We start from the raw sequence: 26,652 nt of genomic DNA, 5'->3' as shown, positions 1-26,652 counted from the left end.
ATGCCTAGTAGGATTTTCAAAATTGCAACTAGGTGCTATCTGCATCTTTATGCACCTAAAAATCTAACCCTAAGAGCCCAATAAAGATTAAAACTATTTCTTATAACAACTAGACCTTTATGCTATCCCTTATTTTCTTATGTGAGCATTAATTCCGCATTATTATGCCTAATAACTCCAAGAGGAAAGGAGACACAGGCCAGGGTTGGGCAACTATATTACACATAAAGGCCGACACTATCAAAGACCCTTTGCACGTGCAGCTGAGCTATTTTGTATGCACAAGGTAACACATGCTATGCACCTAGGCAAGCTGAAAATGTCTGTGGCCAAAGGGTGACTATACAACACTGGGATTTTCAAAAGGGCCGTAGACTAGCAGGCTGCCTGGCTGGCCGCTGCCTCTGTGCCTCTTTTGGAGACACTCACCTCTTCCAACTCCTCTCCTTTGCCTTCTTCCTTTCTTCCCTGTTCTGGCAGGACAGAGAGCAGTTGCCGGGGTCACTCGGCTGCCCTTAGCTCTTCTGGAACATGCTCTAAATTGTGCTGGACTCACTGCGAGTAAACAACCTTGATACTTGGTTAACGAGGACATAAACCATTTTGAAACTTAAAAACATGAAGTGTGTGGTCAGCTGCTCCTGTGAAGGGAACAATTCAGAGAAAGCTGCTAGTGTTTGCATGTTGAAATGCTGACTGCACTCTAGCCACCCTCCCCACATCGCTAAGCCAAATAAATGAACTCAAACTGTTTCTCTTACCATTAATGAGACTTTATTGTGCCCCATTATGTTCCGGAGGACTTTATCCTAGATGCTTCATCTCTGCAAGAGAAAACAGAGGGTGAAAAATACAACAACCTGCTGTACCACAAGCCCCTACCCCTCTGCCCCCCAGAAGCTCCCTTCACTTTGTCTGCAAGCCCATAATCACCAACACTTCTGAACTCCTCCTCCCTGCCACAAAAATAGAAAAGGGCAACTTGCCAATTTACCTGCTCTCCACTCACTAGCAGAGCGCTGCAAACAGGTCAATCGTGCCTGGGTAGTACTGCCACATAGTGGTGATGAAGGGAACTGGCTAAGCTGGCAGGAAGGTTAACTAGCACGTCCTTTCTCCGGACCTGGACCCTTCCCCATTTTGATCTTTGGGTCTTGGAAAGAAGCATGAGAGAGAGAAAATAAATTCACTAGTACGTCTAACAAACAGGGTCAAAGAATGCAAAACATTTGGAAAATGTTGGCCACAGAGTAAAAGAGGCAGTGGATGTTTTCAAGTTTAATGGTGACGCATACAGCACTGTTTAATCAGAGTTAAATCCTGGTCCATGGAATACTTCCATGTATAGCAATGCTGTTATGGCATTGTAAGTCAGGGAAAGCTATAGTACTCACTCACTGTTGTATAATTTGCCATATTTGCAATGGGCCTGATCCAAAGCTCATAGAAGTCAGTGGGATTTGGATGAGGCTCTACAGGGTTATTTTCAAAATTCCTTTATTATAAAATGAAAACAAAGAAAGACTTTCCAGCTGCTGTTCCTACTCATCCTGCTGAATCATTGTCTATTCATCCCCACCCAGGCAGTTCCTCCTACTCCTTCACCCTCAGCTCTCTGCATCTCTGGTCTTGTATCTTCTCAATGAATTCTCCAGCTCCATCACCAGAACTTCCATCTGCTTTGCTCAGGCCAGCACCCCACCCCTCGTTTCCAAGCACCTTCCCCACAGCTTTTAAAAAGAAAATACCTTCAGCTACAGTTTTTATTACAAAGCTCTAAAAGGAGCTTTAGAATGCTCCCCATTAGGTGTCAACATCAAAAAATATTACTATAGATTCATAGGTCTTACAGCCAGAAGGAAACATTATGGTAATTTAGTCCATCTTGCTTCATAGCACAGGCTATCAATGTCATGCAGTGATTCCTGAAGCTTGCCAAACAACTTGTGGTTGAGTTTGAGCATACCTTTTAGAAAGACATCTACTCTTGATTTAAAGATTCCAAACAATGGAGAATCCACTACATACCTTGGTATTTAACCTACTGAAAGTCACAGCTGAGTAGCAGTTTAAATTTGGCGTGTGTGTGTGTGTGTGTGTGAGAGAGAGAGAGAGAGAGAGAGAGAGAGAGAGAGAAGTTTAGCACAGCTCATCTGACAATCAGGAATTTTATATTACACCCATACAGTTCCTTAGAATTTAATAGAGAGTGAAAAATCTTTCTACATATTTGTTAAGCCAACCTATGGAATTATATACAACAGTAGGGGCATAGTAGATGCTATAGATTGATTAAATATAATATATATGTCAATATCAGTATAGATAAATAGATAAATAGATGTGTGTGTATAATATGCATATATATGCATATATAATATGCATATATTACACACACACACATTCCTATGAAATACTATAAGCAATTATAATCATTTCTACAGAGCTCTATTAAATTTCCATAGAACTCTATTGTTTTCATCCCTAGTAAATTCTATAGAACTTCTCCGTAAGGGCATGCTTGATCCACAAATAAATGTAGAGCCTGATCCTCTGCCCATTAAGGTCAATATCAAAACTCCTGTTCTCCCGGTGCAGCCAAACTTGCTCTTGGGTCAGACAGCCCTGAATCAGGGACCTACAGCCAGCTCCCAGTATCCCACCCCCTCATTCCACTTTGTCCATGCAAATAGGGAAGCAAGTTATCATGTCTGGCTCAGTTTTATACAGCTCTTCGGAAGTCTAGGATCACTATGGTAGGATGCATGCAGGACTTGGCTGTGTGCCAGTATTTCACAAAAAGTTTCTATGAGGTTGGTGGACCAGATCCCCAGCTGGTATAAATTGGTGTAGCTCCATTGTCAGTTTACAGTAGCTGAGGGTCTGACCCACTGCGTTTGCATAATGATATATGTTAAGGCCATGGAGAATTTAATTACTTTTAAAATTAATTGCAACAAATAATATTAATGTTTATTTCTCAGTATTTTTTTTTTAGTTTGTCAACATAACTTTTTGCACTAGCGGGAACTTAAGAAAAAACAACCCTAAGAACTAATTATGATTAAAAATTCAGTGACTGCAGAAATCATGATTCATAACATATTCCAAAAAAACAGTGTTAATAATCATACCATTAGTTCCTTGCAATAATGACAGCAAAATAGTGAGCCAGTTGTCTACAAGTGAAACATACAGTACATGATTTTAATTCCCTCTCTCTGTAGATTTTAATTATTAACTATAGAAGGTTTTTTGTCCCATTGGTTTTTTGGGTAAAGAGTGAAATCAGCCATTAGTGACATTTCAGCCAATATCTATGGCAAACAGTAGCCCCAGTAGGAAGATTTACAGCTACATTCATGTCTCTACTTTGTTCTTAAGCTTGTATTTACTTTTACCCATTTGCTTTCTGAAATTCTCACCCCCCATTTGTCATCTGAAGAACTCTGTTTAAAAGGAAAACAGGCTTCAGACATGAAACACAGCTACATTCCTGAAACATGAGATGCACAACCTTTAATTCATGCAACCTTTCATTTACAGTTATGTTCAAGGGATGGCATAGTGTCATTACGGACAATGCCTCTCCTTGTTATTAGCCTACATAAAGGTCTAAAATATTTAAACATTTGAAGGAATACCCTCCCAGGCTTCATTTTCTTTCCCTTTCTCTTTCCCTTCCCCCATTTTACATCACCCTTTCGGTTTGCTCTTGTTCTAAGCGCATAATCTAAATGCTGTGCACTGCAAACTGCACTTATTGTTGGCTTCAAGCTTAGAAGGATCCTTCTGAACACTTTTTATACAAACTCTAATGAGGTCAGATTTGGAAAAATCTCAGCTGCTGGACTTGGATCCCATGCGCTAGTGACCATTTATAATTAATATTAATGAATGGCAGATGTTTATTGCCTAAGTAGAAATGCAGATTGCTAAACCAGAAGGATTTAGTTTAAACCCAGAGAAACTGACTTTATTTCTTCAACAGTTTGGTGGGTGGGTGCCTGGGGAATATGCCAATGGGGTGATCCAGCCACTGCTACCTTCAAGCATGAGCAAGCAATGACCCTCAGGAAAAGAGCACCATGAGTTCCCTACTCCACTTAATGATGATACTCGTCTTCTTGTGGGGCCTGATACAACATTAATTGAAGTCAGTGAGAGTCTTTTCATTGACTTCAATGGGCTTTGAATCACACCCATTATCTGTAGATCTCAAAGCACTTTACGAAGGTAGGGAAGTATCATTGTGTCTGTGTTAGAGATGGGGAACCAAGGCAGAGAGGTGGCATGGATACTGTGTTTTAACATGGTTCACACGTGGCCAAGGCCATACTCCCTAATGCAATATATATTTTTGTTACTTTTCCAATGGTCTTAAACCAAACTAAAACCATCAAGCATAAGATTCAACAAAACCTGACATTGACTCAGATGGTAGACCCCAGTCCTGCAAGGTGCACTGTGTCAATGGAGTCCCCCTGTGCCTATATGGCTTTGCATTGACTTAAATGGGCCTTCATATGAGTACAGGGGCCCACCTGCATGAAGCACTTTGCAGGATTAGGGCCCCAGGGTGCCCACATTTTCTCACTGAAAATCACTCTCATCCCATCAGGTTTAACTGAACCCTTCATCCTTTCAAGATAGATACAGTCAGTTTACTGTGTGGGCGGAAGGTCTTTAGAAAGACACCTAGGAAATTAAAGGCCTAAGTAAAATTTCAAAAGTGCATAAGTGTCTTAGGAGCCTAAGTTCCGTTTTCCAAAGTTACTTAGGTACTTCAGGCCAGACTTTTCAAGGTATTTAGGTGCCTAACTCCCACTGATTGTGGTTTCTAACTGACTTAGGAGCTTTTGAAAATGTTATCCTCTGTCTGCTCTGCCTGTACATTAAAGACTCCTATAGCACTTGCTGAAGAGTATGGAATTCTTGGCCAAAATGTCCCATTCCTCTTACTATCATGAAGTGTGCTGTGCATTAGATGGTTGGTGTATTCCTACCCAAGGGTGGCTGCATATCAGAAAGGCTGTATGCATACAGCTTACAAAGCACTTTGGGGTGAAATACATGTGAAAAATATTATCATTCATTATTATTAGCCACAGGTGACTAAAAGAGTTAGACTGGTGAATAAAGGAATAATGTAAGTGTAGTGCCTGCCCCTTGCAAAAGCAGATGCGTGACAGGACATTATTGGTGGCACTCTGGTCACTAAGGTTGCTGCAGCACTAGGAAGAGTGCAGGCATAATTGAAGCCAATTATGTAATCAATTACTGTTGGGGAAATACTGACACTTGGGTGCAGTACACTGGGTACCAGACAGAAGCACCTTGCATAGGTGCCGACTTCACCTCTGTCCGGTGGGTGCTCGACCCCCCGCCCCCCACCCCACCCCCATTCCACCCCTTCCCCAAAGTCCCCGCCCCACCCCGCCTTTTCCCACCCCAGTCCTGCTCCCTTCCCACCCCCATTCCACTCCCTTCCCCCAAGTCCCTGCCCCTGCCCTGCCTCTTCTCCACCTCCTCCCCTGAGCGCACCGCATCCCTGCTCCACCCCCTCCCTCCCGGAAGTTCTAAGCACCGCCAAACAGCTGTCTCTGCAGGGAAGCGCTGGGAGGGAGGGGGAGGAGTGGAGCTATGGCACGCTCGGTACGGGGGGAGAAGGAGGCGAGGAGGGGGGAGCTTGGCTGCCAGTGAGTGCAGAGCACTCACTAATTTTTCCCCGTGGGTGCTCCAGCCCTGGAGCACCCACAGAGTTGGTCCCTATGGCACCCTGTGAGATGCAGGAGCTTGTCTGGGAGTATTTACCCGCTCATCTTAGAGAAGGAGACTTGAGGGATGACCTGCGTGAAGGCCGAGAATCTGCGCACAATGGACACGATGTTGCGCTGGCTAGTGGAACAACAAAAAGAGATGCAGAAAACCTAGCAGGAGACAAGCACTTCTGGGTTGACAGCGGGAACAGCAGCAAACATTACAAGAGTTCACCAAAGAATAGGCCCAGGTACAGCAACAGCCCAGGGACTGGAAATCAAATGGTGGGCCTAGGACTATGTAAGATGGCCCCAGAGGATGACCCCGATGCCTTTTAACTAACTTTTGAGTGGGTGGCTATTACCACCAGATGGGATAAAGTGCATGGGAACTTCGGCTAGCCCCTTATCTGGCCAGCGAGGCTCAGGGGTCCTATGTGGCCCTGAGTGAGCATCAGGCCAAAGATTATGATAAATTGAAGGCTGCTATTTTACATAGGGTGGGCCTGTCAGCAGAGAAATACCATCAAAAATTCAGGGTGGCAAGAAGGAACTGCAGGATACATCCCTGGGTCTTTGCACAGAAATCGTCAGACTGGGCCACTCTATGGTTACAGCCAGATAGCCAGGACATTGAGGCCCTAGTGGACTCCATTATTCTAGAGTTTACAGAGAGCATCCCTGAGACTACATGGCTCTGGGTCTGGAGACATCCATCAGACCCATTAGAGGCAGCAATAAAATTAACAGAGGAATATGTGGAGGCAGATTTTCCATGGAAAGAGCTCCGTACCCCTATGCTCAAGGACAAGGGGGAAAGAAGGTTGAAGAACCTCATGAAATGAAGCCTGGGAAGGGGATTCATAGGATGAACAAGGGTGCCCCAATTGCCCACGCAGTAGCTTGCTTGAGGACAAAGGGCACATAAAGAGATACTGCCCCTGCATGGACGGAGGGTTTGCAGAGTTCTGTGGGTGGACAGATGTAAAAGAGGCGACCTGGGATTACGACAATTCCTGTCAAAGTCACCTGAAGAACGACAAGGGGCATTGTGGATTCAGTGGAAGCGTGTTCCCTTGTACGGAGCATCCTGGTTAAGCTTCAGTGGCCACAGGAGGGAGCAATGATAACGATTTATTGTATACAGGGGAAAAGCGCACTTATGCTCCTTGGCTGTCGTCCTCTTGGAAGTAGAAGGAACATTTAAATGGCAGAGAGTAGGCATAGTAAAGTTGCTGCCTTCCTCAGTAATTCTAGGAACTGACCGGACCCCCATTCCCCTTCTGGGAAAAGGAGAGCCGATGGGGGAAGGACCCCAACCAATGGGTCCGCATAAAAAGCTCATGAGTGTAGACCCTCCAGCTAGTCCTCCAGGTCCAGTGTGTGATAACCCTAAATATATGGTAACAAGCTCAGAAAGATGCACCACATTGGAAGACTTGCGGGGAGGAAAAAAAATGCAAGGAGGAGGCAGTGGTGAGGCAGGGAATGCTAGATCAGGGACACCTAGAGGAAAAGGAAGGCAGCGGCTTGGCCGACTCCCAGGATGAACAAGCCCTGGACAAGGCATAGGATCAAAAACAAGCCAAAGAGAGAGAGGGGTCTTGACAAAGAAGCCTTGGTGGGCAAACCTACCCCAACAGTCCTGAACCAGGGGCAAGATAAGTCAGGGAAAGAGAGGGACCCCTAGACTTTTATTAATGGAGATATCCTATCTCCTAGAACTGGAAGGGACCTTGAAAGGTCATTGAGTCCAGCCCCCTGCCTTCACTAGCAGGACCAAGTACTGATTTTTGCCCCAGATCCCTAAGTGGCCCCCTCAAAGATTGAGCTCACAACCCTGGGTTTAGCAGGCCAATGCTCAAACCACTGAGCTATCCCTCCCCCCAAGACTGTGGCACTAGAGGGACAATTCACGAGGGTAGAGATAAGCCAGAGGAAAGACCTGTGGCATATGACTGGTGTGATGACCAATGGGCCGAGATGGAGATGTGGAGAAACCTCCACCCTCTAGGTGTACCTTTTTCAGGTGGAATCCAGAAGCCCCTCACCAATGGTCAATAGAATGCCAGCCCCAAAAGGCAGAAGAACCCCCAGTAGAATCCAAACTCCGTAAAGAGGGCAGGGTTCTGGCAGCAAAGAAGACCTCTTTCAGAGGCAAGAAAAGACCACAGGTGAAATAAGGGGAGGAGGAGGTGTGTGACGGCATTATTAGTAGCACCCTGAGTTCCTGAGCAGTAGCTGAGGTTGCTGTAGCACTGGGAAAAGTGCAGGCTTTATTGAAGCCAATTAATCAATTGCTGTTGGGGCTTATGACCCTCGGGTGACGATTGCTGAACTATTGGGGCAGTTAGCTCAGTATTGGGAGGATATAAGTGGGAGGAACGGGAAGCAGGGGAGAAGCTCAGAGGGCAAACTTGGGCTGAGGAGTGAAGGCTGTGGGGACAGCTCCTTTTGCAGTAAGCTTTGTAAGGAAAGAATAAATGCACAGGTGGTGAAAGGATAACAACGGGGTGTGTATTTGTGACTCTGAGGCCACATGAACTGACCAGGCAGTGTAGTACACTGGGTAGTAACAGAGATACCAGGTAACAGGCTAATACACTCACATTTGGGGGAATTGTCAGTGGTTTCTCTTTTTTACTAGGCCTACGGCCCATTCGATAGTGGGATGGGAAACAAATTACCCATATGTAGCCCAGTCTATAGATTACATATATATTATGTTGATTACTTAAGAATTCCCAGAGTTGACAGGTTCTTGTCCAAAGATCAGGCCCAGTATTTTTCAAGTTATTATATAGTTGAGAACGCCAACATGCACAGTTGCAAAACTCACACTATAGGAACTCCTCTGTATTTACAAATAGTTTATTAATAAGTTTAGCACAGTCACAAACACCCCAACTCAGTTAGGTAGATAGAGATACTACAGAATGTACATCTGCACATCCATATACCCACACCATTCCTTGCAGAACAACCAGATATGCTAGCCATCATCTTCCTCATCACTGTCACCTTCACCCCATCACCAGTGGCCATCATTCTGGCACCTTCCAAAGACTACATCTCCTTCTCCTACTGCCCCTAGGCTGGAATGCAACTTTTATAACATGATACGTTGACACCACTATGTTTGATGCATATTCAGTAGGAGTTTTTTTCCTTTTCCCTATTTGTATATCCTCACCTTACTAATGTCGCAGTGTCCTTCTCCTATAGGTTAGTATATCAATGATTTCAACTTATTATCATATATGTCAATTCGTTACCATGGCCCTCTAGTGGTTAGAAATCTGCAGATGTAGCTGTTTTGTATGCCAATTTGTTGCTATGACATTTTTATGGCTGGACTCTTGGACACTCTTGTGGTTGATTGTTCTTGTGATCAGAAATTCCCCTTAAACACTCCGTTTTCAGCTCCCCAAAACTTGGGGTTTCCCGTTGGGCCATTTATCTATTTCAAGTTCATAGGCCTCAGCCTTACGTTAACTTGCTGAAGCTAATGTCTTACAGGATACAGGCCTGTAGGTTCCTTGCATTACTGCTGAATATAATGCAAAATAGTGAATATAATAAAGCCAAGCTAGCCCTATGGGCTACACATAGCACATTCAAACCTGGTTTGAAAATGCTTTTGTTTATAGATGGACAGTGAGCAAACTTTGCTTAAAATTGAGTTAGCTTGGCTGGTTTTAAACTGGTTCCGGTAACAGTTTTTGGACAGGTCTACATGGGCTGCAAGAAGAATTCAGTGGTACAAAAACATGGGTGACCCAATGAAATTAATAGGCAGCAGGCTTAATACAAACAACGGGAACACATACAGCGCACAACTAATCTGTGGAACTGATTGCGATGGGATGTTGTGGTGGCCAAAAATATAACTGGGTTCAAAAAAGGACTGGATAAGTTCATGGAGGATAGATCCATCTTGGCTAATACTCAGGGATGAAACCTCATGCTTGGGGCAACCCTATACCTCTGACTACCAGAAGTCAGAAGTGGAAGATGGGTGGATCACTCCAACTACCCTGTTCTGTACACTCTCCCTGAAGCTCTGGTATGAGCCATTTAATGGGGTAAGCTATACCAGGGTCTGATCCAGTATAGCCATTCTTAATGTTGCTGTGAACATTCTCACATTTCTTGCCCCATATACTCCTTCATTGTGCTTCTAAGGATAAGGACATAAAATAATAACAATAATTCATTTGCACTGCAATAATACCCTGAAGCCGCAATCAGGATCATGGTGCCCTACTGCTAGGTAGTGGACAAACCCTTAGGCCTGACCTATACTAGGCTTTGGAGGGAATCTCCTACCTTTGCACTACCATCCACCATTCTACCATCCACTGGTGGCAGTGCTAGTGGTGATAGGCCACCAGAAATGTTTCAGCTCAGCCTGCTCAGAACAGGTCTAAGGGGCATGGTGTTAAATGTCTAGTACAATATTAAATAAACTGGAATGGATTTTTATGTTATTATGTGGATTAATGAAAGTATTCATTCTTTACATTCCACTATGGTCTATTCATAAAAGCTTGCTGTTAATTTAAGTGTACAAATGCTGTTATTACAAACAGCTTTAGACCCACTGCTTGTGCTTTTGGGAATTTAAATAGAATAAACTTGAAAAATCCTGGATAAAACCTACATTTAGGAAATTCACTTAGTATCTTGGGTTCATTTTAGGTTGCAGACTTCCACCCTAGTGCAAAAAATCCTGATCCAAAGTTTCATGAATAATATCCCTCAGGATAGCATGGAATACTGTTCCATTAGAGGGGGTGGGTAAAATGACTCTGACACTTAGGCTCGTAAGTCTTTTAGGTGTTTTTGAAAAATTTACCCCATAAGTCAATGAAGAATTTTGGCCCTAGAATGTCTACTAATGTTGAATGCAGGAAGTAACAGTTGGGAGAAGAAAAGAGGAGTAAATATGTAAAAGAGACTAGTATGAAAGGAGAGGTAGTAGCAGAAAGGGGAAGTAGAGTAGAATGGGGTGAGAAGACAAGGGCAGAGCTAAAAAGGAGAGGAAGAGAAAAGAGAAAACTAGAGATCTAGAGACTTGAGAAAAGAAAGACAAAAGCTACTTATTACATAAGAAATATCACCTTCTTAGGGGCATAGACAAAAACCCCTGGTTTAAGGAAAGTCAGTCCAGGTTAGGGTGACCAGATGTCCCGATTTTATAGGGACAGTCCCAATATTTGAGGCTTTGTCTTATATAGGTGCCTATTACCCCCCCCACTCCCTGTCCCGATTTTTCACCCTTGCTATCTGGTCACCCTAATCCAGGTTTCAGGGAAGGCAGAAAAATCTGCCCAAAGACAAGAAAAAAAATATGGCGTATGACCTTTACTGTTAAAATGCTAGTCTCTCTATTTTATAGAGCTGGTTAGAAATTTCCCCCTGGTGCAGTTTTCCACTGGAAAATGCCGATTAATCAAAATCGAAACATTCCACAGGAACGTGTTGATTTTGATGAAATTCCAGCAGAAACCAGGCAAATTTCTAACCCTCCTTGCCAGGTAAGTTTCCATCAGAAGCCTGCCTGGTTTCCTGCCAGCTCTCCTGGTTCCTCAGCAACCGGCCTGGGGAGCGGCTGGGGAGCCAAGAGCCTGGGAACCCCAGTCACAGCTTCTCATCAGCCAGGACTCCCAAAGTCCCAGCCTGCCAGGTGGACTGTCAAGGATCCAGCACTTCCAGGCTCCTGGCTGCTCAGCAGTCTGGGAGCTCTGGCTCCCTGGCTCCCCATGCTGCGCGGCTCCCAGGTTCCCTGTGCAGCTCGGCTTACTGCTTGGTGGGCTGCTGGGGCTCCAAACAGCTAAGAGAGCCTCATAAATATTTTGAAAATGTAGAAATGCCGCTTTGATTTTCTAAATGAAATCTCAGAATTCCTGTTCCAAGGGAAAATTCAACTTTCGTTCCATTTTGGAATGCTTTTGTTTTATTTTGGAATCTCTCTCAGAACAGAAATGCCTGGTTCCAGCCACGTCTAATATTTTACTCATTTTGGTGGAGGCGGGAGAGAGCGAAACTGTCCCACTTCAACCCATTTCTGAAAAGAACCGTCAGGAAAATTCCTCATGTGTTTACATCAGTGACTTAATTGGGTTTGCACAAGTGTAACAGAGGGCAGCATTTGGCTCTTTGTGGGTTTAAATAGTCTACTATTTAACAAAACCCAGGTGAGTCCTGAACTGATGATTTTGATTAAGATGTCCATCAGAGGACGGCTTTTCCAGAATCTATGGGCACTGAAGACTGGGTGACTAGTGATAAATCAGTCAGATTGTATTGGTATACTGGAAGTCAGCCAGCCACCGATCAGCATGTGCTACATTTGATGTGAGAGAGCAAACAAATTAGCTTAGAAGACCAAATGACTGAACCACAATGAGACAGCCAGAGACTTATCCTGATCAATCTGTGGCACTCTAACATGGGCAACAGAGGTTCCCCTTTGGATAAGGAAAATGGCACAAAGGGCTTGTCTACACTTGAAACACTACTGTAACAGAAGCTGTGCTGTTGTAGCACTTCAGTGTAGACACTACCTCTGCCAACAAAAGGGGTTCTCCCATCAGTGTAGGTAGTCCACCTCCCCAGGAAGCGATACCTAGTTGACAGAAGAATTCTTCTGTTGACCTAGTGCTGTCTACACCAGGGTTAGGTCGGCTTAACTATGTTGCTCGAGGTGTGGATTTTTCACACCCCGAGCAATGTAGTTATGCTGAGGCTAGTTCTCAGTGTAGCCAAGCCCAAAGTCTCCAAGTGTCATAAAGCCAGTGTAGCCGGCTCCGCACTACGCATTCCCAGCCCCCTTGGTGTAGGGGGCATGTTGGGAGCAGAAAGGGGTGTGGCTGGAGTGTTTTTCATTATGGAGAGTCTTTCTGCTGCCCTGTGTAACAGCCTCAAAGGGGCATTTCAAACAGGTACAATGTAGAACAGACTTTAATCTGCTCTAAATTTGCACTAGGAGCAGAAAGTTGGTAGAACACCACCTCCCCCCGCCTTTGTACCAACTCTGGCACACCTGAGGATCTGAGATACAAATTTTATCAAAGTTTAATCAAGCATATATACCATCCGTCCTAAATTAAGCCCCCACTCATGCAACAGGATCTGATGACTTCTCTGGGACTGGAACAAGCTTAAGAGTCTGCATTAGTGACCTGCCTTCAAGATCAGGTCCTCCACCAACTAAGGGTACTTGACACATACTTGTGCCAGACCCATAGTCAATTAGGGAAATAGCATACAGTTGGTGCTATAGCACTCCATTTTTATAGATGCATTGGAAATTTTTGGCTGTATGGATATTCCAAGAATTTACACACTGGTTTATTGCGATTATTTTAAGTCAAAGTTTTTTTAAAAAGCTGTCATTGTTCATCCCTCACTTAAAAATTATTTGATTACAAATTTGATAAATCTAAATGAACAAAAGTTTCTTTGGTTGTTTCTCCTTTTTAGTATTGTACTAGAAAGAGTTCAAATATCTGCCGAGGCAGTAGCATCTGTCTCTTATCATGTATAACTTTTCCTGATTATTTCTAGAAAGGCAGACTAAACATGCAGTTCTGACATAATGCAGCATCACATTTTCATTTCTGGTTTGCTCAAATGCCTGCACCAGCTGAACTAAGTCTCTGAAAAGGGCAATATCCATGACCTCAAGCAAGGCTAATGGGAGGCTTGGATTATCCTTGCCTGAAACAATAGAATAAGCTATTACAGATTCCTGCTAATACTTTGAAACCACATTAGCATGAGGGTTTTTGTGCCAATAACACATATCTCCATTTAAAAAAAGGTTGTGTTTTCATATAATTCCATTAGTCTTAAAAATGGTTATGCAGTGGATCCACCCTAAATGAATTTATGTCTAGTTTATGCCACCTTTTACGTAAATATAAAATTGCTATTGTCGTCATACCATTAGTCATGAGCCAAAAAAGGGGGGCTAACACATTCACTTGTCTCAGCATACACATGCAAAATAAAATAGGCCCCCAAATGCTCTAGTGTGCAGATCAACATATGGCAATAAAATGTCGATAGAGGAAAACACAAATAGACATAGAAATCTGCCACTACTATTGAGTACTTGACAAGAAGTTACTATTTATTATTTTTTAAACTCTGACAGTGTGTGTGGGTGCGACTTCACAAGACAGAAATATCCAGACAGTCTACTCCAAAGAGCTTATGATTTTAGGATTAGATTGTGACTTTGCGGCGAGCCCTGTCCATGAAGAGGGTGTATAGCTGCACCAGCCCACAAGCAGCACAGGGAAGGAATTATGCCTGAGAAAAACACGATTCCCTCCCTGCATTCCAGTCACTCGAGCACTATAGAAACTTGCTGCTTGCTTATAGCAGCAGCAAATTGACACCCCATGCAATGGCTCAGCTAAGCCAAGGTTCCCCCACCTCCCTGCCCCTTTCTGCCCACCTGCTTGGGGTAGTGAGTAGTTGGTGTGCAGTGTCTGATGATTCCTGCCTGCTCAGTCCCAATGTCCTTATTCCCTCTAGTATCCCTGCATGGCCATGCAGTCAAAGGGATGATTTAGCCCAAAAGCTAGACAAGGAAGACAAGGGGCAAAATATTCAAATGCAAATAAGAGACTTAGGAGCCTGTCCCACTTTCACAAATGCCTAAGTAATTTAGGAGCCTAAGTCTCATTGAAAGTCAATGTGAATAGGCTTCTAAGTCACATAGGCACTTTTAAATTTTTGCCCAAGAGCCACTTCAGCAATAAGTGCGGCTTTAAGAGCGATTTAAATAACTGTGAGAAACGCACAACACGCTGAACCATTTAATATCTGGGTAATTCGTAAACTGTGACATTCACACGTTCTCTGCCCATCAACATTTCTAGTGGTTATGTTGACCTGTGACCCTGTCACACCTTTGGTAATAACACTATAAGGATATAATATTGATAGGTTTGAATTGCTTGAAACATGCTGGGGGTAGGGTAACCAGACGTCCCAATATTATTGGGACAGTCTCGATATTAGGGGCTTTGTTTTATATACGCAACTATGCCCCTCCCCCTCCTGAAATTTTTTTTCACACTTGCTATCTGGTCACCCTAGCCGGGGGCAAGCAGGCAAACACAACTAATTGGGTTGTTAGGCTTTGCTATGACAAAGGCCTATTTTATTAGTCTGAGGCCTAGTGTGATATGCTCATGCTAAGGATTTATTTTAAGTGAACCAAGCAAGGCCCAAGGGCTTAAACCTAGTATATGAAGGCTGAGGGGGGATATGATTGCTCTCTTTAAATATATCAGAGGGATAAATACCAGAGAGGGAGAGGAATTATTTCAGCTCAGTACTAATGTGGACACGAGAAAAAATGGATATAAACTGGCCGTCGTGAAGTTTAGGCTTGAAATTAGACGAAGGTTTCTAACCATCAGAGGGGTGAAGTTCTGGAACAGCCTTCCGAGGGAAACAGTGGGGGCGAAAGACCTCTCTGGCTTTAAGATTAAGCTTGATAAATTTATGGAGGGGATGGTTTGATGGGATAACGTGATTTTAGTCAATAGGTCAATAACGTACCATCGCTGGTAATTAGTAACAATGGTCAATAATGGGATATTAAAAATTACTACAGAGAATTTTTTCCGGAGGGTCTGGCTGGAGAATCTTGCCCGCATGCTCGGGGTTCAGCTGATCGCCATATTTGGGGTCGCGAAGGAATTTTCCTCCAGGGTAGATTGGCAGAGGCCCTGGAGGTTTTTCGCCTTCCTCCGCAGCATGGGGCAGGGGTCGCAAGCTGGAGGATTCTCTGCGACTTGAAGTCTTTAAATCATGATTTGGGGACTTCAACAGCTGAGTCAAGGGAGAGAATTATTCCAGGAGTGGGTGGGTCAGCTTTTGTGGCCTGCATCATGCGGGAGGTCAGACTAGATGATCATAATGGTCCCTTCTGACCTTAAAGTCTATGAGTCTATGAGTAAATGTGCCTTCTCATTCTGTGTAACAAGCAAGTGACTGCAGAAGGACAGGTACACCACAAGCTTGCAAAAGGTTATCTTGAAATAGGGGGACAGTTGGGGGCAGAGGCTTTTGCAACATTGTAACTAGGCAGTTAGACCATGCTGTCATATATGATGTATTAAGAAATTGATGGATGCAAATGCTTAGGTTAGTGATCAGAAGCATGATTATGGATACATGGAATGTCACTTATGGATAATGGGCAGGTACAAACCTTATTATGGTCACGGAACATGGGCATATATGGTTATGTTTCTGAATAATTACATATAATACATACATATATAGAAAAAAGATCTGATTTAGTTCCCTAAATTTGGGGTACATTGGGGTCCTGAAATGATGTCAACTGATTCATGGCCTTCAGAGGTGTTCCACTGACTGTTGTTTCTATCTTTGTTTTCTCATTAATCTTGTGTGAGTATATTATGCTACCAATCTCAAGAGCAATTGCTTTGTTTATTCCTTTTTTTTGGTTGGATTATTATAATAAGTAGACTTATTTGGTTTTTATGTAAAGGCCTTATTGAGAGCATACAGCTCTGTCACAAATCACATCAATCCAACAATGAGCAAGAAACTTCTGTGTAGCCAATCTGGGAAGAATCTATGATAATCAATAGTTATGAATGTGGTGAATTAACATTATTTGACAAGGAATAACCCATAACTTGGAATAAAATGATCACTGAAGAGAAAGTTGAGCTGTTTAAACTTTGAAGGCGCTGAATAGATGAGTCATTTGCTAATGGGTTGTGAATGAAAGGATGATCTCTTTTGGATTGCACAGGATCATTTGGACAGGAGTCCTTAATATTGTTTTTTTGGCAGACATTTGTGAAGTTCAGTGGGCGTCACTGTTACAGAAAATGGGTCATGCTTCTTGGAAATCAGAAGGGACCTAGGAATTTACATAATATTGCATTAATGGATCGTAGGTGACTTGAAACTGACCCAGGAACAAACAATAATTGGCAGCAAAGGTTTTTGAGAGGTTGGCTCTTCCAGTCTCAACTTTCTCCACTGGGAATTCCTGATCGAATTCACAGCACACATTCTTTCTCCTATCCTTATGATGTTTTTCATGATTCATTTTTTTAACTCCTTCTATGAAGGTAGAAGGATTCAACGTAAGTTAAAACGGAGTTACAAGTTTAACAACTGTGCTCATGGAAAAGCATAAAAGAATGGTTTGTGCTATTGGATGATTAATTGGCAAATGTTACACAAATTAAAGTGTCATTCAAATGACTGAGAAATCCTGCACTCATACTATCCAGTAACTTTGGAGATATCAAGCAACAGCACCTTGAAACAGTTCTGCCTCTGATCCAGCCAATTACTTAAGTATGTGTAACTTTACGCCCATGAGCAGTCCCACTGAAGTAAATGAGGTTATTTATTCACTTGCTTAAAGTTACCCATGTGCTTCAGTGCTCTATTGAACAGTGCTTTGCTGTATCTTGCATGAATTCCCCCTCTGTGACATGAAATACCCCTTGAGGAGGTCTTCAAGGGCAGCCACAGTCAGGGAGCTCCTAGCAGCAGTTCTTGCAGGAACTGTACAGACCAGGACCTACAGGAAGCTGGGAAAGGGAGGATGGGGCAGCAGTGCAGAAGTAAATGTCTGTGCTCAGATGTCCTTGCCTGTGATGAATCCCCCCAGGTTTGCACAGGTTGCAGGAGATCTACAGGCATAGAGGATGGACAATCCAAGCCTCTTCATTGAGGGATAGAACTTTATCCTCAACACAGAAGAATTCCATAGAAACTCAGTTGAAATTCATAGGTCCGGGTCCTCCAGCTGAGGGTCCAGCCCCTGGAGTTTCCATAACCTTACAGAGGAATAACCCTGATAGTGGACACCTAGATCTGTGATGCAATCACCAAAGCAAGGCAGTTCAAAGGATGAAACTCTATCCCTAATGCTTCCTGTTGTGTTTAGGTATTTCAGCCCATACTTTAGGAATACGTAAACAGACAAGTGCTCTGAGTTGCCTGCAGTAATTACAGGTGAGTACAACAGGACTGGAATAGATAGGATAGTCAAGTTTCCATCTTTGGAACCTGCATTGCTTAGTTTGCTTGTGTCAGACTTGATGTTTTTGGTGTGGGGAATTTTCTTAAATGGTATTTAAAATACCAGTCCTACTCACTTCCCCCTCAGGAAATGAAAATATTTACCACCCGAAAGCACAAGAGTGGATGTAATAATGTAAATGCTTCTCTGGAACAATCTATGATGTGGCTACATATTTAAAGATGTTTTCAAATGTGGATTATATAAATATATGTTTAGGGATTTCTTAAAACATGGATTACAAATTAGATTTACAAAAACACAGCACCTTAAAGCAGTAAGATCTGTTGTATAAGCATCATCAGAATTCGATCTGAAGTACTTCTCAAATTGGTAGCTTATTTGTAGACTTACTTACTTCACTATACAAAGTCATTTATTATTAGTAATAATAATCTACATGGGGAAATGGACCAGAGTAGCTATTCTGAAATAAACTATTCTGGACTAAAACTCCTTTTAGTTCCTAATAGCTACTCTGCAGAACGTTTTTAGGTTTTGATGAACTGGCATTTTCAAATGGAAAAATGTCTTTAGAAAATTTTCAATTACAATTATTTATTCTCCTTGTTTTCATCACATGGATTTATTAACCAATAAGACATACCAAGCTATGTTGTGTTAAGGCCTTGCTACAGCAGAATGCTGCAACTAGCTGGGAAGTGGTGATATCAGTATGTCCCAGCACAATACACCACCGCCTCATATCCTCTTACTGGAGTTGTAAAACTGTCCCAATATACATACAGTACTAAATAGAAAAGGAAATATAATAGTGAATATAATGCTGGGGAAGGGTTCTGGATTGGAAGCATTTGAAACTAAAGTCTTCAATTTAATCCAAGAGCAGGTATACCTTAGGGCGGCAAAGAAGCTTCCTCAACACTACCATGCCTACTTGTTTCAACCCTGGCCTGGAGGGACCCCCCTCTAGGAGTAACAGGATTATTCTCCTTTTCACAATGTAAATTCCTCTTTTTACAACGTAAAAACTCTTCCTTTGAGCAGCCAAAAGAATGCCCTAGGAAAGCTCAAAAGTGCCCCCAAGTGGAATTTTACTTGTAGTTCACCAAAGAAAGTGTAATACAACTACTTGATTAATCAAAGCAGTTCTCTATTGAACAGAAAATTATTATTCTCTCTCTCTCTCTCACACACACACACACACATTTGAGCCCTAGCAGTTTGCGGTGGATGCTCCTTTTATTTCACTCTATCTTCCTTCCACAATTTGTATATATGTATGCAAACATGTATATGTAATTTTGAAAGAGCTGTGAAAACTTTTTTAAAGGGAGAGTTTCTGTTTAAGTTACTCATGCAAAATGAGCCAAAAGGCAAATACAGGCATGCCGTTCATCAGGAAATTTCTGCTTACTGGAGTCATCAATCTGTCAGATGATACACCAGCTGCTTGTGGAAACCAGTGTAACTTCCTAAAGAGATCATATTATTTAGCATATGTATAATACTACTTATCCCTGGATCTTAAGTGCTTTACGAAGGTGGTAGGCATTATTATCCCCATCTTATAAACAGGAAAAGAAAGGCACAAAAAAGTTAAATGATTCGTATAGGGCCCCACAGTAAGTTTAGGGGAGAGCCAGAAAAATAACTGAATTCTACTGATTACTGGTGTAATGTCCTGTCCTCTAGACCACTCTTTCTGAATGCATCATGGGAATTTCTGTACAATGAAATAATCTGCATACCAGAAATTGAACATTTTCTTATGGGTTTTATTATTCATTCTAATTTACATCATTATTCAACATTAACTTTTCTTTTTTCCCTGCCTTTTGTTTTTCTTTAGATGCAAATAAGTGCCATATTTAGAGCAATAATACAAAAAGCTGTGCATGCCATCCATAAAGACAATATATTTCATATAGCACCTTTCATTTCACAGAATCCCTTAAGCACTTTGCAGCTATACATAAAAAGCTCTAATGCAATGCCACCACTTCTGGGCTGGAGGACAGTGCATAGTACACTACATAATATCTGGGGAGGGATTTTTTTCTTTGGCATAAAAGCCTTGTTTTCACCAAAAGTGTCACAGGATGTTCACACAGAACAGAGAAGCTATTGTTCTTGTTCCTTGTCAGTGTGAGAATGCAGCAAAAAACATCAACTTGTGTTTTACTAAATAAGTGTCCAAATATCAATCCCAGCGGCTGCCCATGTGACTAGGTGGGGGGGGGGGGAGGTTAGGGAGGGAGGGGAAGGGTTAGGGAGGCGAAGAGAAGGGCAACAAGCAGCAAGAGGCATTCACAGTAGAATTCAGCTCAAACTCCTCCCAATTGCTAGTGGAAAACCAAGGGAGGAGTAACTTTCCCCTTCTCCCCCTAACCTTTAATTGCCACAAGAATCTATACCCCAGAGAGGATGGAAACAAAGTAACACCATTATATACAGGTTTATAAAAATAGTAGTTAAAGGAGCTAATGAACCGGCGGCACTTCATGATGAAAGATTCATGCCTGCTTTACAAAAACTGCAAAGATGACGCTTTTGGGTTGAATTGTTTTTCTAGAGCAGCAGAATGCAACATTCTAGCGCAGAGGCTCCTTCACAAAAGATGGCAATATGTGGGCATTTGTGGTAGGCTGTGTTAAGAGCGTCACTATGCAGAGGAAGCCATTTGCAGTGCAAAACAAGTTTAAGGGTCCTACAGAGTCCAGGAATCTCTTGCTGTGTGGAGGATGGAAATTTCATTTTGTGAAGGATTTCCAAATTTGCCTCTGTTCTGAATCGGAGTGAAACCTGAAAACTTCAAAATTGCCACCAATGAAAATTCCAAAAAAAATTTGGTTTGGGTTGATTTCAATGTTTTTTTGTTTTGACAAAATCATTTCATTTTGATTTTGACTTTTGATTTTGTATTTTAAAATATATAATAGAATACAAAATAAATAAAAACATTCAAAAGAAAGTCATTTTAAAGCAAAAAAATCAGCACATTTTGTTCCAAATATGTCCAAAGAGACTGGTTCGACATTGGTGGAACTTTTTTTTCAAATTTTCTTCTGAAATGAAATTCCAGTGAAATTGACTCCATTTCACAAAGTGTTATTTTGATGGAACTGTGAATTCTGATGTATTATGTTTCCATTGAAATTTCTCTGACCCGCTCTGCCTAGGAATGATGGCTTAGTCCCTAAAGGACTGCTCTAGCCAGCTTAATTTAGATCAACTCTTATATTACGCTGGGAATTGCTGCAGCTCCTAGTCAGGCCAATGACTGGGGAACAGGAAGTTATCTTAGATCCACCTTCTCCCTTACCCTGGGTCCTACACCAAGTGCAGGTTGGCTGGGCCAGCAATCTGCCCCACTGTGTGCTAAGGGGCACCAATGCAGGTTGTTCTCAGTCATTGCCAACACTGGCTTTGGTGTAACACATTAAGGGTTGGATTGTAGCTTTTAAGCAATTCCCCTCTCAGAAGGGGTGAGTGGAGTGGCTGCAGAAGGACCCTCCAGGTGTATCTGGCTGGCTCAGCCTGATTTTTCTCCTAGTGCTCCTGCAGAGTGCATGCTGACGCAGCAGCTCTACCACCCTTTCAATAGATTCCCCTCCACATCCAGCCAGCTTTAGGCTATGTCTACATTAGAAATGCTACAGCTGCTGTAGTAAATCCATCCCCTTGGGAGGCAATAGCTAGGTCAAGGGAAGAATTCTTCCATTAACCTAGCACTGTCTACACTAGGGCTTAGGTCAGCTTAACTACATCTCCCAGGCATGTGATTTTTTTCACACTCCTGAGCAACATAGCTGGATCAACCTAACTTTCTAGTGTAGACCAGCCCATAGGGTAGTGAAGCACTCTCCACTGGGATTGTGCCAAGCCCTTCCACAGCAGCACAAAAGGGAAGATGCTCCATGTGCCCCTTACTCCTCTTATGCATCCTACAGGGCCAGCCACAAGGGACACTTTCCCCCCCTCAATTTTTGTTTAATTCTGTGTTGTGCAGGACCAATATGTTGCACAGTAAACTCATGCTGTTACTTTAGAGCACTTTTCAGACCAAATCCTCATTCTTTGGGTAACAGGAATATTACTGAGTTTCAAGCTCTTTCCAAAAATATCTCTGCCTGTCTTAAGTAATAATTACATCAGTTCACTTTTTTTTTTTTTTAAATCCCAGGGCTAAATCAGTGAGTTGCCATGAGCAGCTAAAAAAATTCCAAATCAATCAGCGACTGAAGAGGAGGGGAGGGAGTGCCTTTCCAATGTGTCCAAAGCATTGTGGTTAGGAGGTCACAGCTGTATGATATTGGACCATCACCAAGTGAACAATGTCAAACATTGAACGTCTGGATGATTTCCATCAAAATAACATTTCATTTGGGGTCAATAGTCTTCACAGAGGTTTGGAACTGAATTCAAAATGGTCACTGACATATAGATATATAATATTAGAACTGGGCTTGATGCATGTTCACCTTCAGAAAGGAACTCAACATGGAAATGGTATGTAACCCAACGCTTTCAGACTTCTCTCTCTGAGAACTGGGCGCACATTCCACACGTCACCATTTCATTTCTGCTGTCCTTCACACTGTGTGCTGATCTGCCATTCAGGGAGCACGGGTGCTACTAATAGGGTTGTATATTTGTTTTGTCTGGCCATCTAAAATCATTGGAGTAATTTTGGATTAAAAGCAAAGCAATATTTCAAGTTTCTGAAGTAATAGAAGAGAGACTCAGTTATTCATCCATATTGAACTTAGGAAGTGTAAATATCTTAAACTTTCATCTGAATCTTTTATCAGCTAGAACTGGTCACGAATGGACTGGTTGGGAAACAAGCCAGGAAACTATGCATAAGGCTGTGTGACTTTCCGCAACCTCCGTGACTTCTGTAGTGGCCCCACAGCCAGCCGTACCGGCCACTGCTGGAGCAGCCCGTGGCCAGCCGTACCAGCCGCTACTTGGGTGGCCCCAGGCAGCTGGCCCCGGGTTCTGCCTGAGCAGTGGCCAGTGGGGCTGTCCCCGGGGACCACCTCAGCAGTGGCCGGTGGGGACTGGCCCCAGGCCTCCCCAGAGCAGCGGCACCCCAGATGGCTTCTAGAGGAGCACCCCCATGGAAGCCCCCCTGAGCAGTGGCGCCCCAGGGCCACACAGATAAGATTTAGTCATGGTATTTGTAGCAAAGGTCATGGACAGGTCACAGGCCATGAATTTTTGTTTATTGCCTGTGACCTCTCCATGACTTTTACTAAAAAAACCCTGACTAAATCGCAGCCTTAACTATGTTACAGCTATGTATCAAGCATGGCCTACAACATACTCCTCCTCCTTCATTTTCTCGCCTTACTCCTTGCCTCTCTCCCCAATCTCCAAGAAACCTTTCATGCTGTTCTGTCTCCTCCTCCCTTAGTCTGACACCGCTGACCTTGTTCTCTCATCTTTCCTTAGACTGAAACCACTCCTTCCCTCCATCCTGAACTGGCTTTCAATCCCCCACAAGTTACCAGAGACTCTCACCTTTATTTTCATGTCTGGGCTGGACTTGGTTCCCTATATTGGTCACCCTCTCCATTGCAGACAACACACAGATCTATTACCTAGTAACCAGGTTTGGTTGACTCTGTTTTCCAAATCCAGATGTCAGGAAACACAGGGTATTTCTAATGATATACAATTATGAGACCTGGACTAAAGTATTTTTTGCTGTAATAAGCAGTGATTGTTGTTTTCAGCATACAATATTTGCCATGATGCCATAAAACAGAGTTAACTAGGTGTTTCTCAATACTGCACAAACAGTGAAATTCTCCCTTGCATAGGCAGCTAGCACAAGGCCCGTATACTACTTACGCCTCAGTTAAAATACACCTCTACCCCTATATAATGCTGTCCTCGGGAGCCAAAAAATTTTACCGCATTATAGGTGAAACCTATATATCGAACTTGCTTTGATCCGCCGGAGTGCGCAGCCCCACCCCCCCCCGGAGCGCTGCTTTACCGCGTTATATCAGGTCGCGTTATATCGGGGTAGAGGTGTACTGTTTTAAAGCATACGTGGGAATCTTCTGCATATGGGTAAATTTCACTCATAGGGCTCAGTATATGGACCAATTCTCACATACAAAAAAACCACTCAGCTTTAAGTTAGTGTGTAAAGCCAAGTTTAACTGTCAGTATTTCATATGTGGAGCAGTTTCTAATGTAAACCGAAGAAATAGAAGAATAAATGCATTGCACATCTAATTCACAGCAATAGCAATCTTTAACTATTCTTTAAGGGAACAGAAACTTTACTCATGAGAGCCTTGATGGTAACAAAAGTCTCAGCGTTCTACCCTCAGAGATATTTAAGGAAATAAAGCAAAGTGATTGAATTCATCAGGTTTGTATCAATGGGTAAAAGGTTCAGCACTTAAGACGTTAATATTTTGTCTTATTATGGTCACATACCAGTGCTGGAGTCAATATTATTCAAGGGAGTTCTCCCTGCAGGGAAGGAAATCCTCTGCAGGAGAAGGAGAATTTTAAGACTGTGGATCCCAGATCTTCTCCTGTGCTAAGCAGAGCTCTGGGACAGAGATGGGGAATAAGTAGGGAGCCAGTTACAACTCCGTGATTTACTAGCCACATTTGCTCAGGTTCCCGGCTCAGGCATAAGTTATAGCATCCTAGGGAGTGCTTTAACTTATGTCAGCTGGAGCATACACCAAATGAGAAATGGGGGAGTGCAGGCCATTCTGCCATGCTCACAATGACCTCTGTTGGGGGGCAGTTGGCATAGAAACCAACTATGCCAGCTTTGTACCAGCTAAGAACTTCCCCCACCACACAAGAGGAATTCTCAGCTGTCTGGTTATGGCCAGACTCCAGACACTTTGCTCAACTCAGGGATAGAGCATCTGGCCCTAGGTCAGGACTTTACCTGATGACTTGATTCACAGATGGTTACCTATGATTGCTCTCCAGACAACTGGGTTAATGTTTGGTTTTAACCCTCAGCACCATGAGCTTGTAATCAAAGGGTGATTTTTCAGGCTGTTGGCAAACTGACGGGATTCAAAGACTGGGATGGTCTGAGTATTGCTTATAATGTGCCATGTATTTTTATTGCAGGGAAAAAAAATAGAGATGAGAAAGGGAAAAGGCCAAACAAAGAAGAAAGTAGGGAGACAAGGCAGGAAAACAAAGGCCGAGAATCCCGAAGACAAAACCGAGAACAGCGGGAAAACAAAAACAAAATGCAGCCGAAGAAAAGAAAAGCCCAAGATAAACAACAGAACCCAGTACCCATCAGCACTGTACACTAATGGCCTTACCTGATTGTTTTAGACTTATGATGCTGCTATCTCAACCAGATCCCGGTGACAGATGCTCAAGCCATTCAAACCACAAATGGACAATGCTATCAGTTATTGTTAAACCTTAAACAACATTCCAAATAGTTCCTATATTCTCCAGGCAATCATAGTTTATTAAAGAGACTGACATGAGCCAAGAATTAAAAAAAAAAAAATCTTAAAAAGGGATACTTTAAAACTGTTACATTATATGCTGCCATGCATCTGTAAAAGGCAATTAAGAAATTGTGTATATACTTATTAATAGGGTATAAAATATAGCAATATAATGAATGACATCTGGATGAACAACCTGCTTCCTCTGTAAAATATTTTTCAAGCTATTGTTTAAGCAAAGTAGGAGACAAGAGAGATGTCTAAATCAGAGACAAAGTATCCCATCGTATATCGTACATAAATATTCAGAGAGGGTCAGGAGGGAAACCATTTTTCAAGAGACAGTAGGAATCTAAGGTTTTGCACCCTGTGGTGGATCTGAACTGAATTACCCTGGGGTTCCCTGGTACTTGTTCCAGACTCATGTGAGAAATACCAGGGGGAATACCTGCAGTGTGTTGACAGTTAAAGAAGGAAAAGAAGTGGAAGCAACTGCAACTTCAGAGACTGAAGTTCCTAAAGGAGAAGTGGTGGCGCTTTGCTCATATAGCATTCTTAGCTATGGGACAACACAATGTTTTCTGGTCTAAACAGTGGTACAGTGCGTGCTGTTCTATGCTTTTTATAACTATGTGTAACTTAAATCTACATTTCAAATCTTCCAGGGAATGACAAATCGTATTTGTAGGAGACAATGCTGAGTTAATAAAGAACAGAAAATAGACCACGGAAATATGTGTCTTTCACAGTCGTAGGGGTTTTCTTCTTCTTTTTTACTGGAAGTATCTACTACTTTATAATCAGCTTTATGAACGTCATGGAGAGAAAGGGATACTACATCTTTAACAATGTATATCTAGTGAAAGAGAAGCCACTACAATAAATATATTTGTGGATAGAGTGGATAAAGTTTGGTTCATTTTTGTTTGCTTGAAAATCATGATACAGATGCCCCACTTATTCCCTCTGGCATAGCCAAAGTGAAATTCACCACTTGTCAGAAGGCCAGAAAAGGCCCAAGCACCACTTGTGTCCTGCTTACACCCTAGTTTGAAGGCTATAGTGATGCTTAAGTGGTGGGTAGGCTTTGTGCTGGCTCTCTGCTCAGGGATGGATTTTATCCTTATAGAATAATATAAAGATGGAAAATACCTAATAGGACATCAGTGAAATCCTTACCCTATCAAAATCAATGACAAAACTCTCCTTGATTTCAGCAGAACCAGATTTCGCCCTGAGAGTCCAATCCAAAAGCATATTGAAGTTAATAGAAAGATTTCAGTGGCATATGGATAAGGACCTTGGTAACGCAGGATTATTTCCTACATTTCCTTTGGGGCAGGAACCACCCTTTTAATTC

At 42.6% G+C, this 26,652-nt stretch overlaps 1 protein-coding gene across 1 annotated transcript in view; it reads left to right on the top strand.

The window, feature by feature from the left end:
• The window catches only part of RSPO3 (R-spondin 3), an 87,235-nt gene extending 61,043 nt beyond the window's left edge, over window positions 1-26,192 (top strand). Inside the window, exon 5 of the mRNA XM_026649829.2 lies at window positions 24,952-26,192. Coding sequence (XP_026505614.1) covers window positions 24,952-25,145 — 194 coding nt within the window. The 3' untranslated portion in view covers window positions 25,146-26,192. The remainder of the gene's footprint in view (window positions 1-24,951) is intronic.
• The last annotated feature ends 460 nt before the right edge of the window (window positions 26,193-26,652 follow it).

This window comes from Terrapene carolina, unplaced genomic scaffold, assembly GCF_002925995.2.
Source record: "Terrapene carolina triunguis isolate 2854851 unplaced genomic scaffold, T_m_triunguis-2.0 Scaffold85, whole genome shotgun sequence".
NCBI lineage: Eukaryota > Metazoa > Chordata > Testudines > Emydidae > Terrapene > Terrapene triunguis.
Note: the sequence above shows the minus strand (reverse complement) of the source record. Positions and strands in the feature narration are given on the sequence as shown.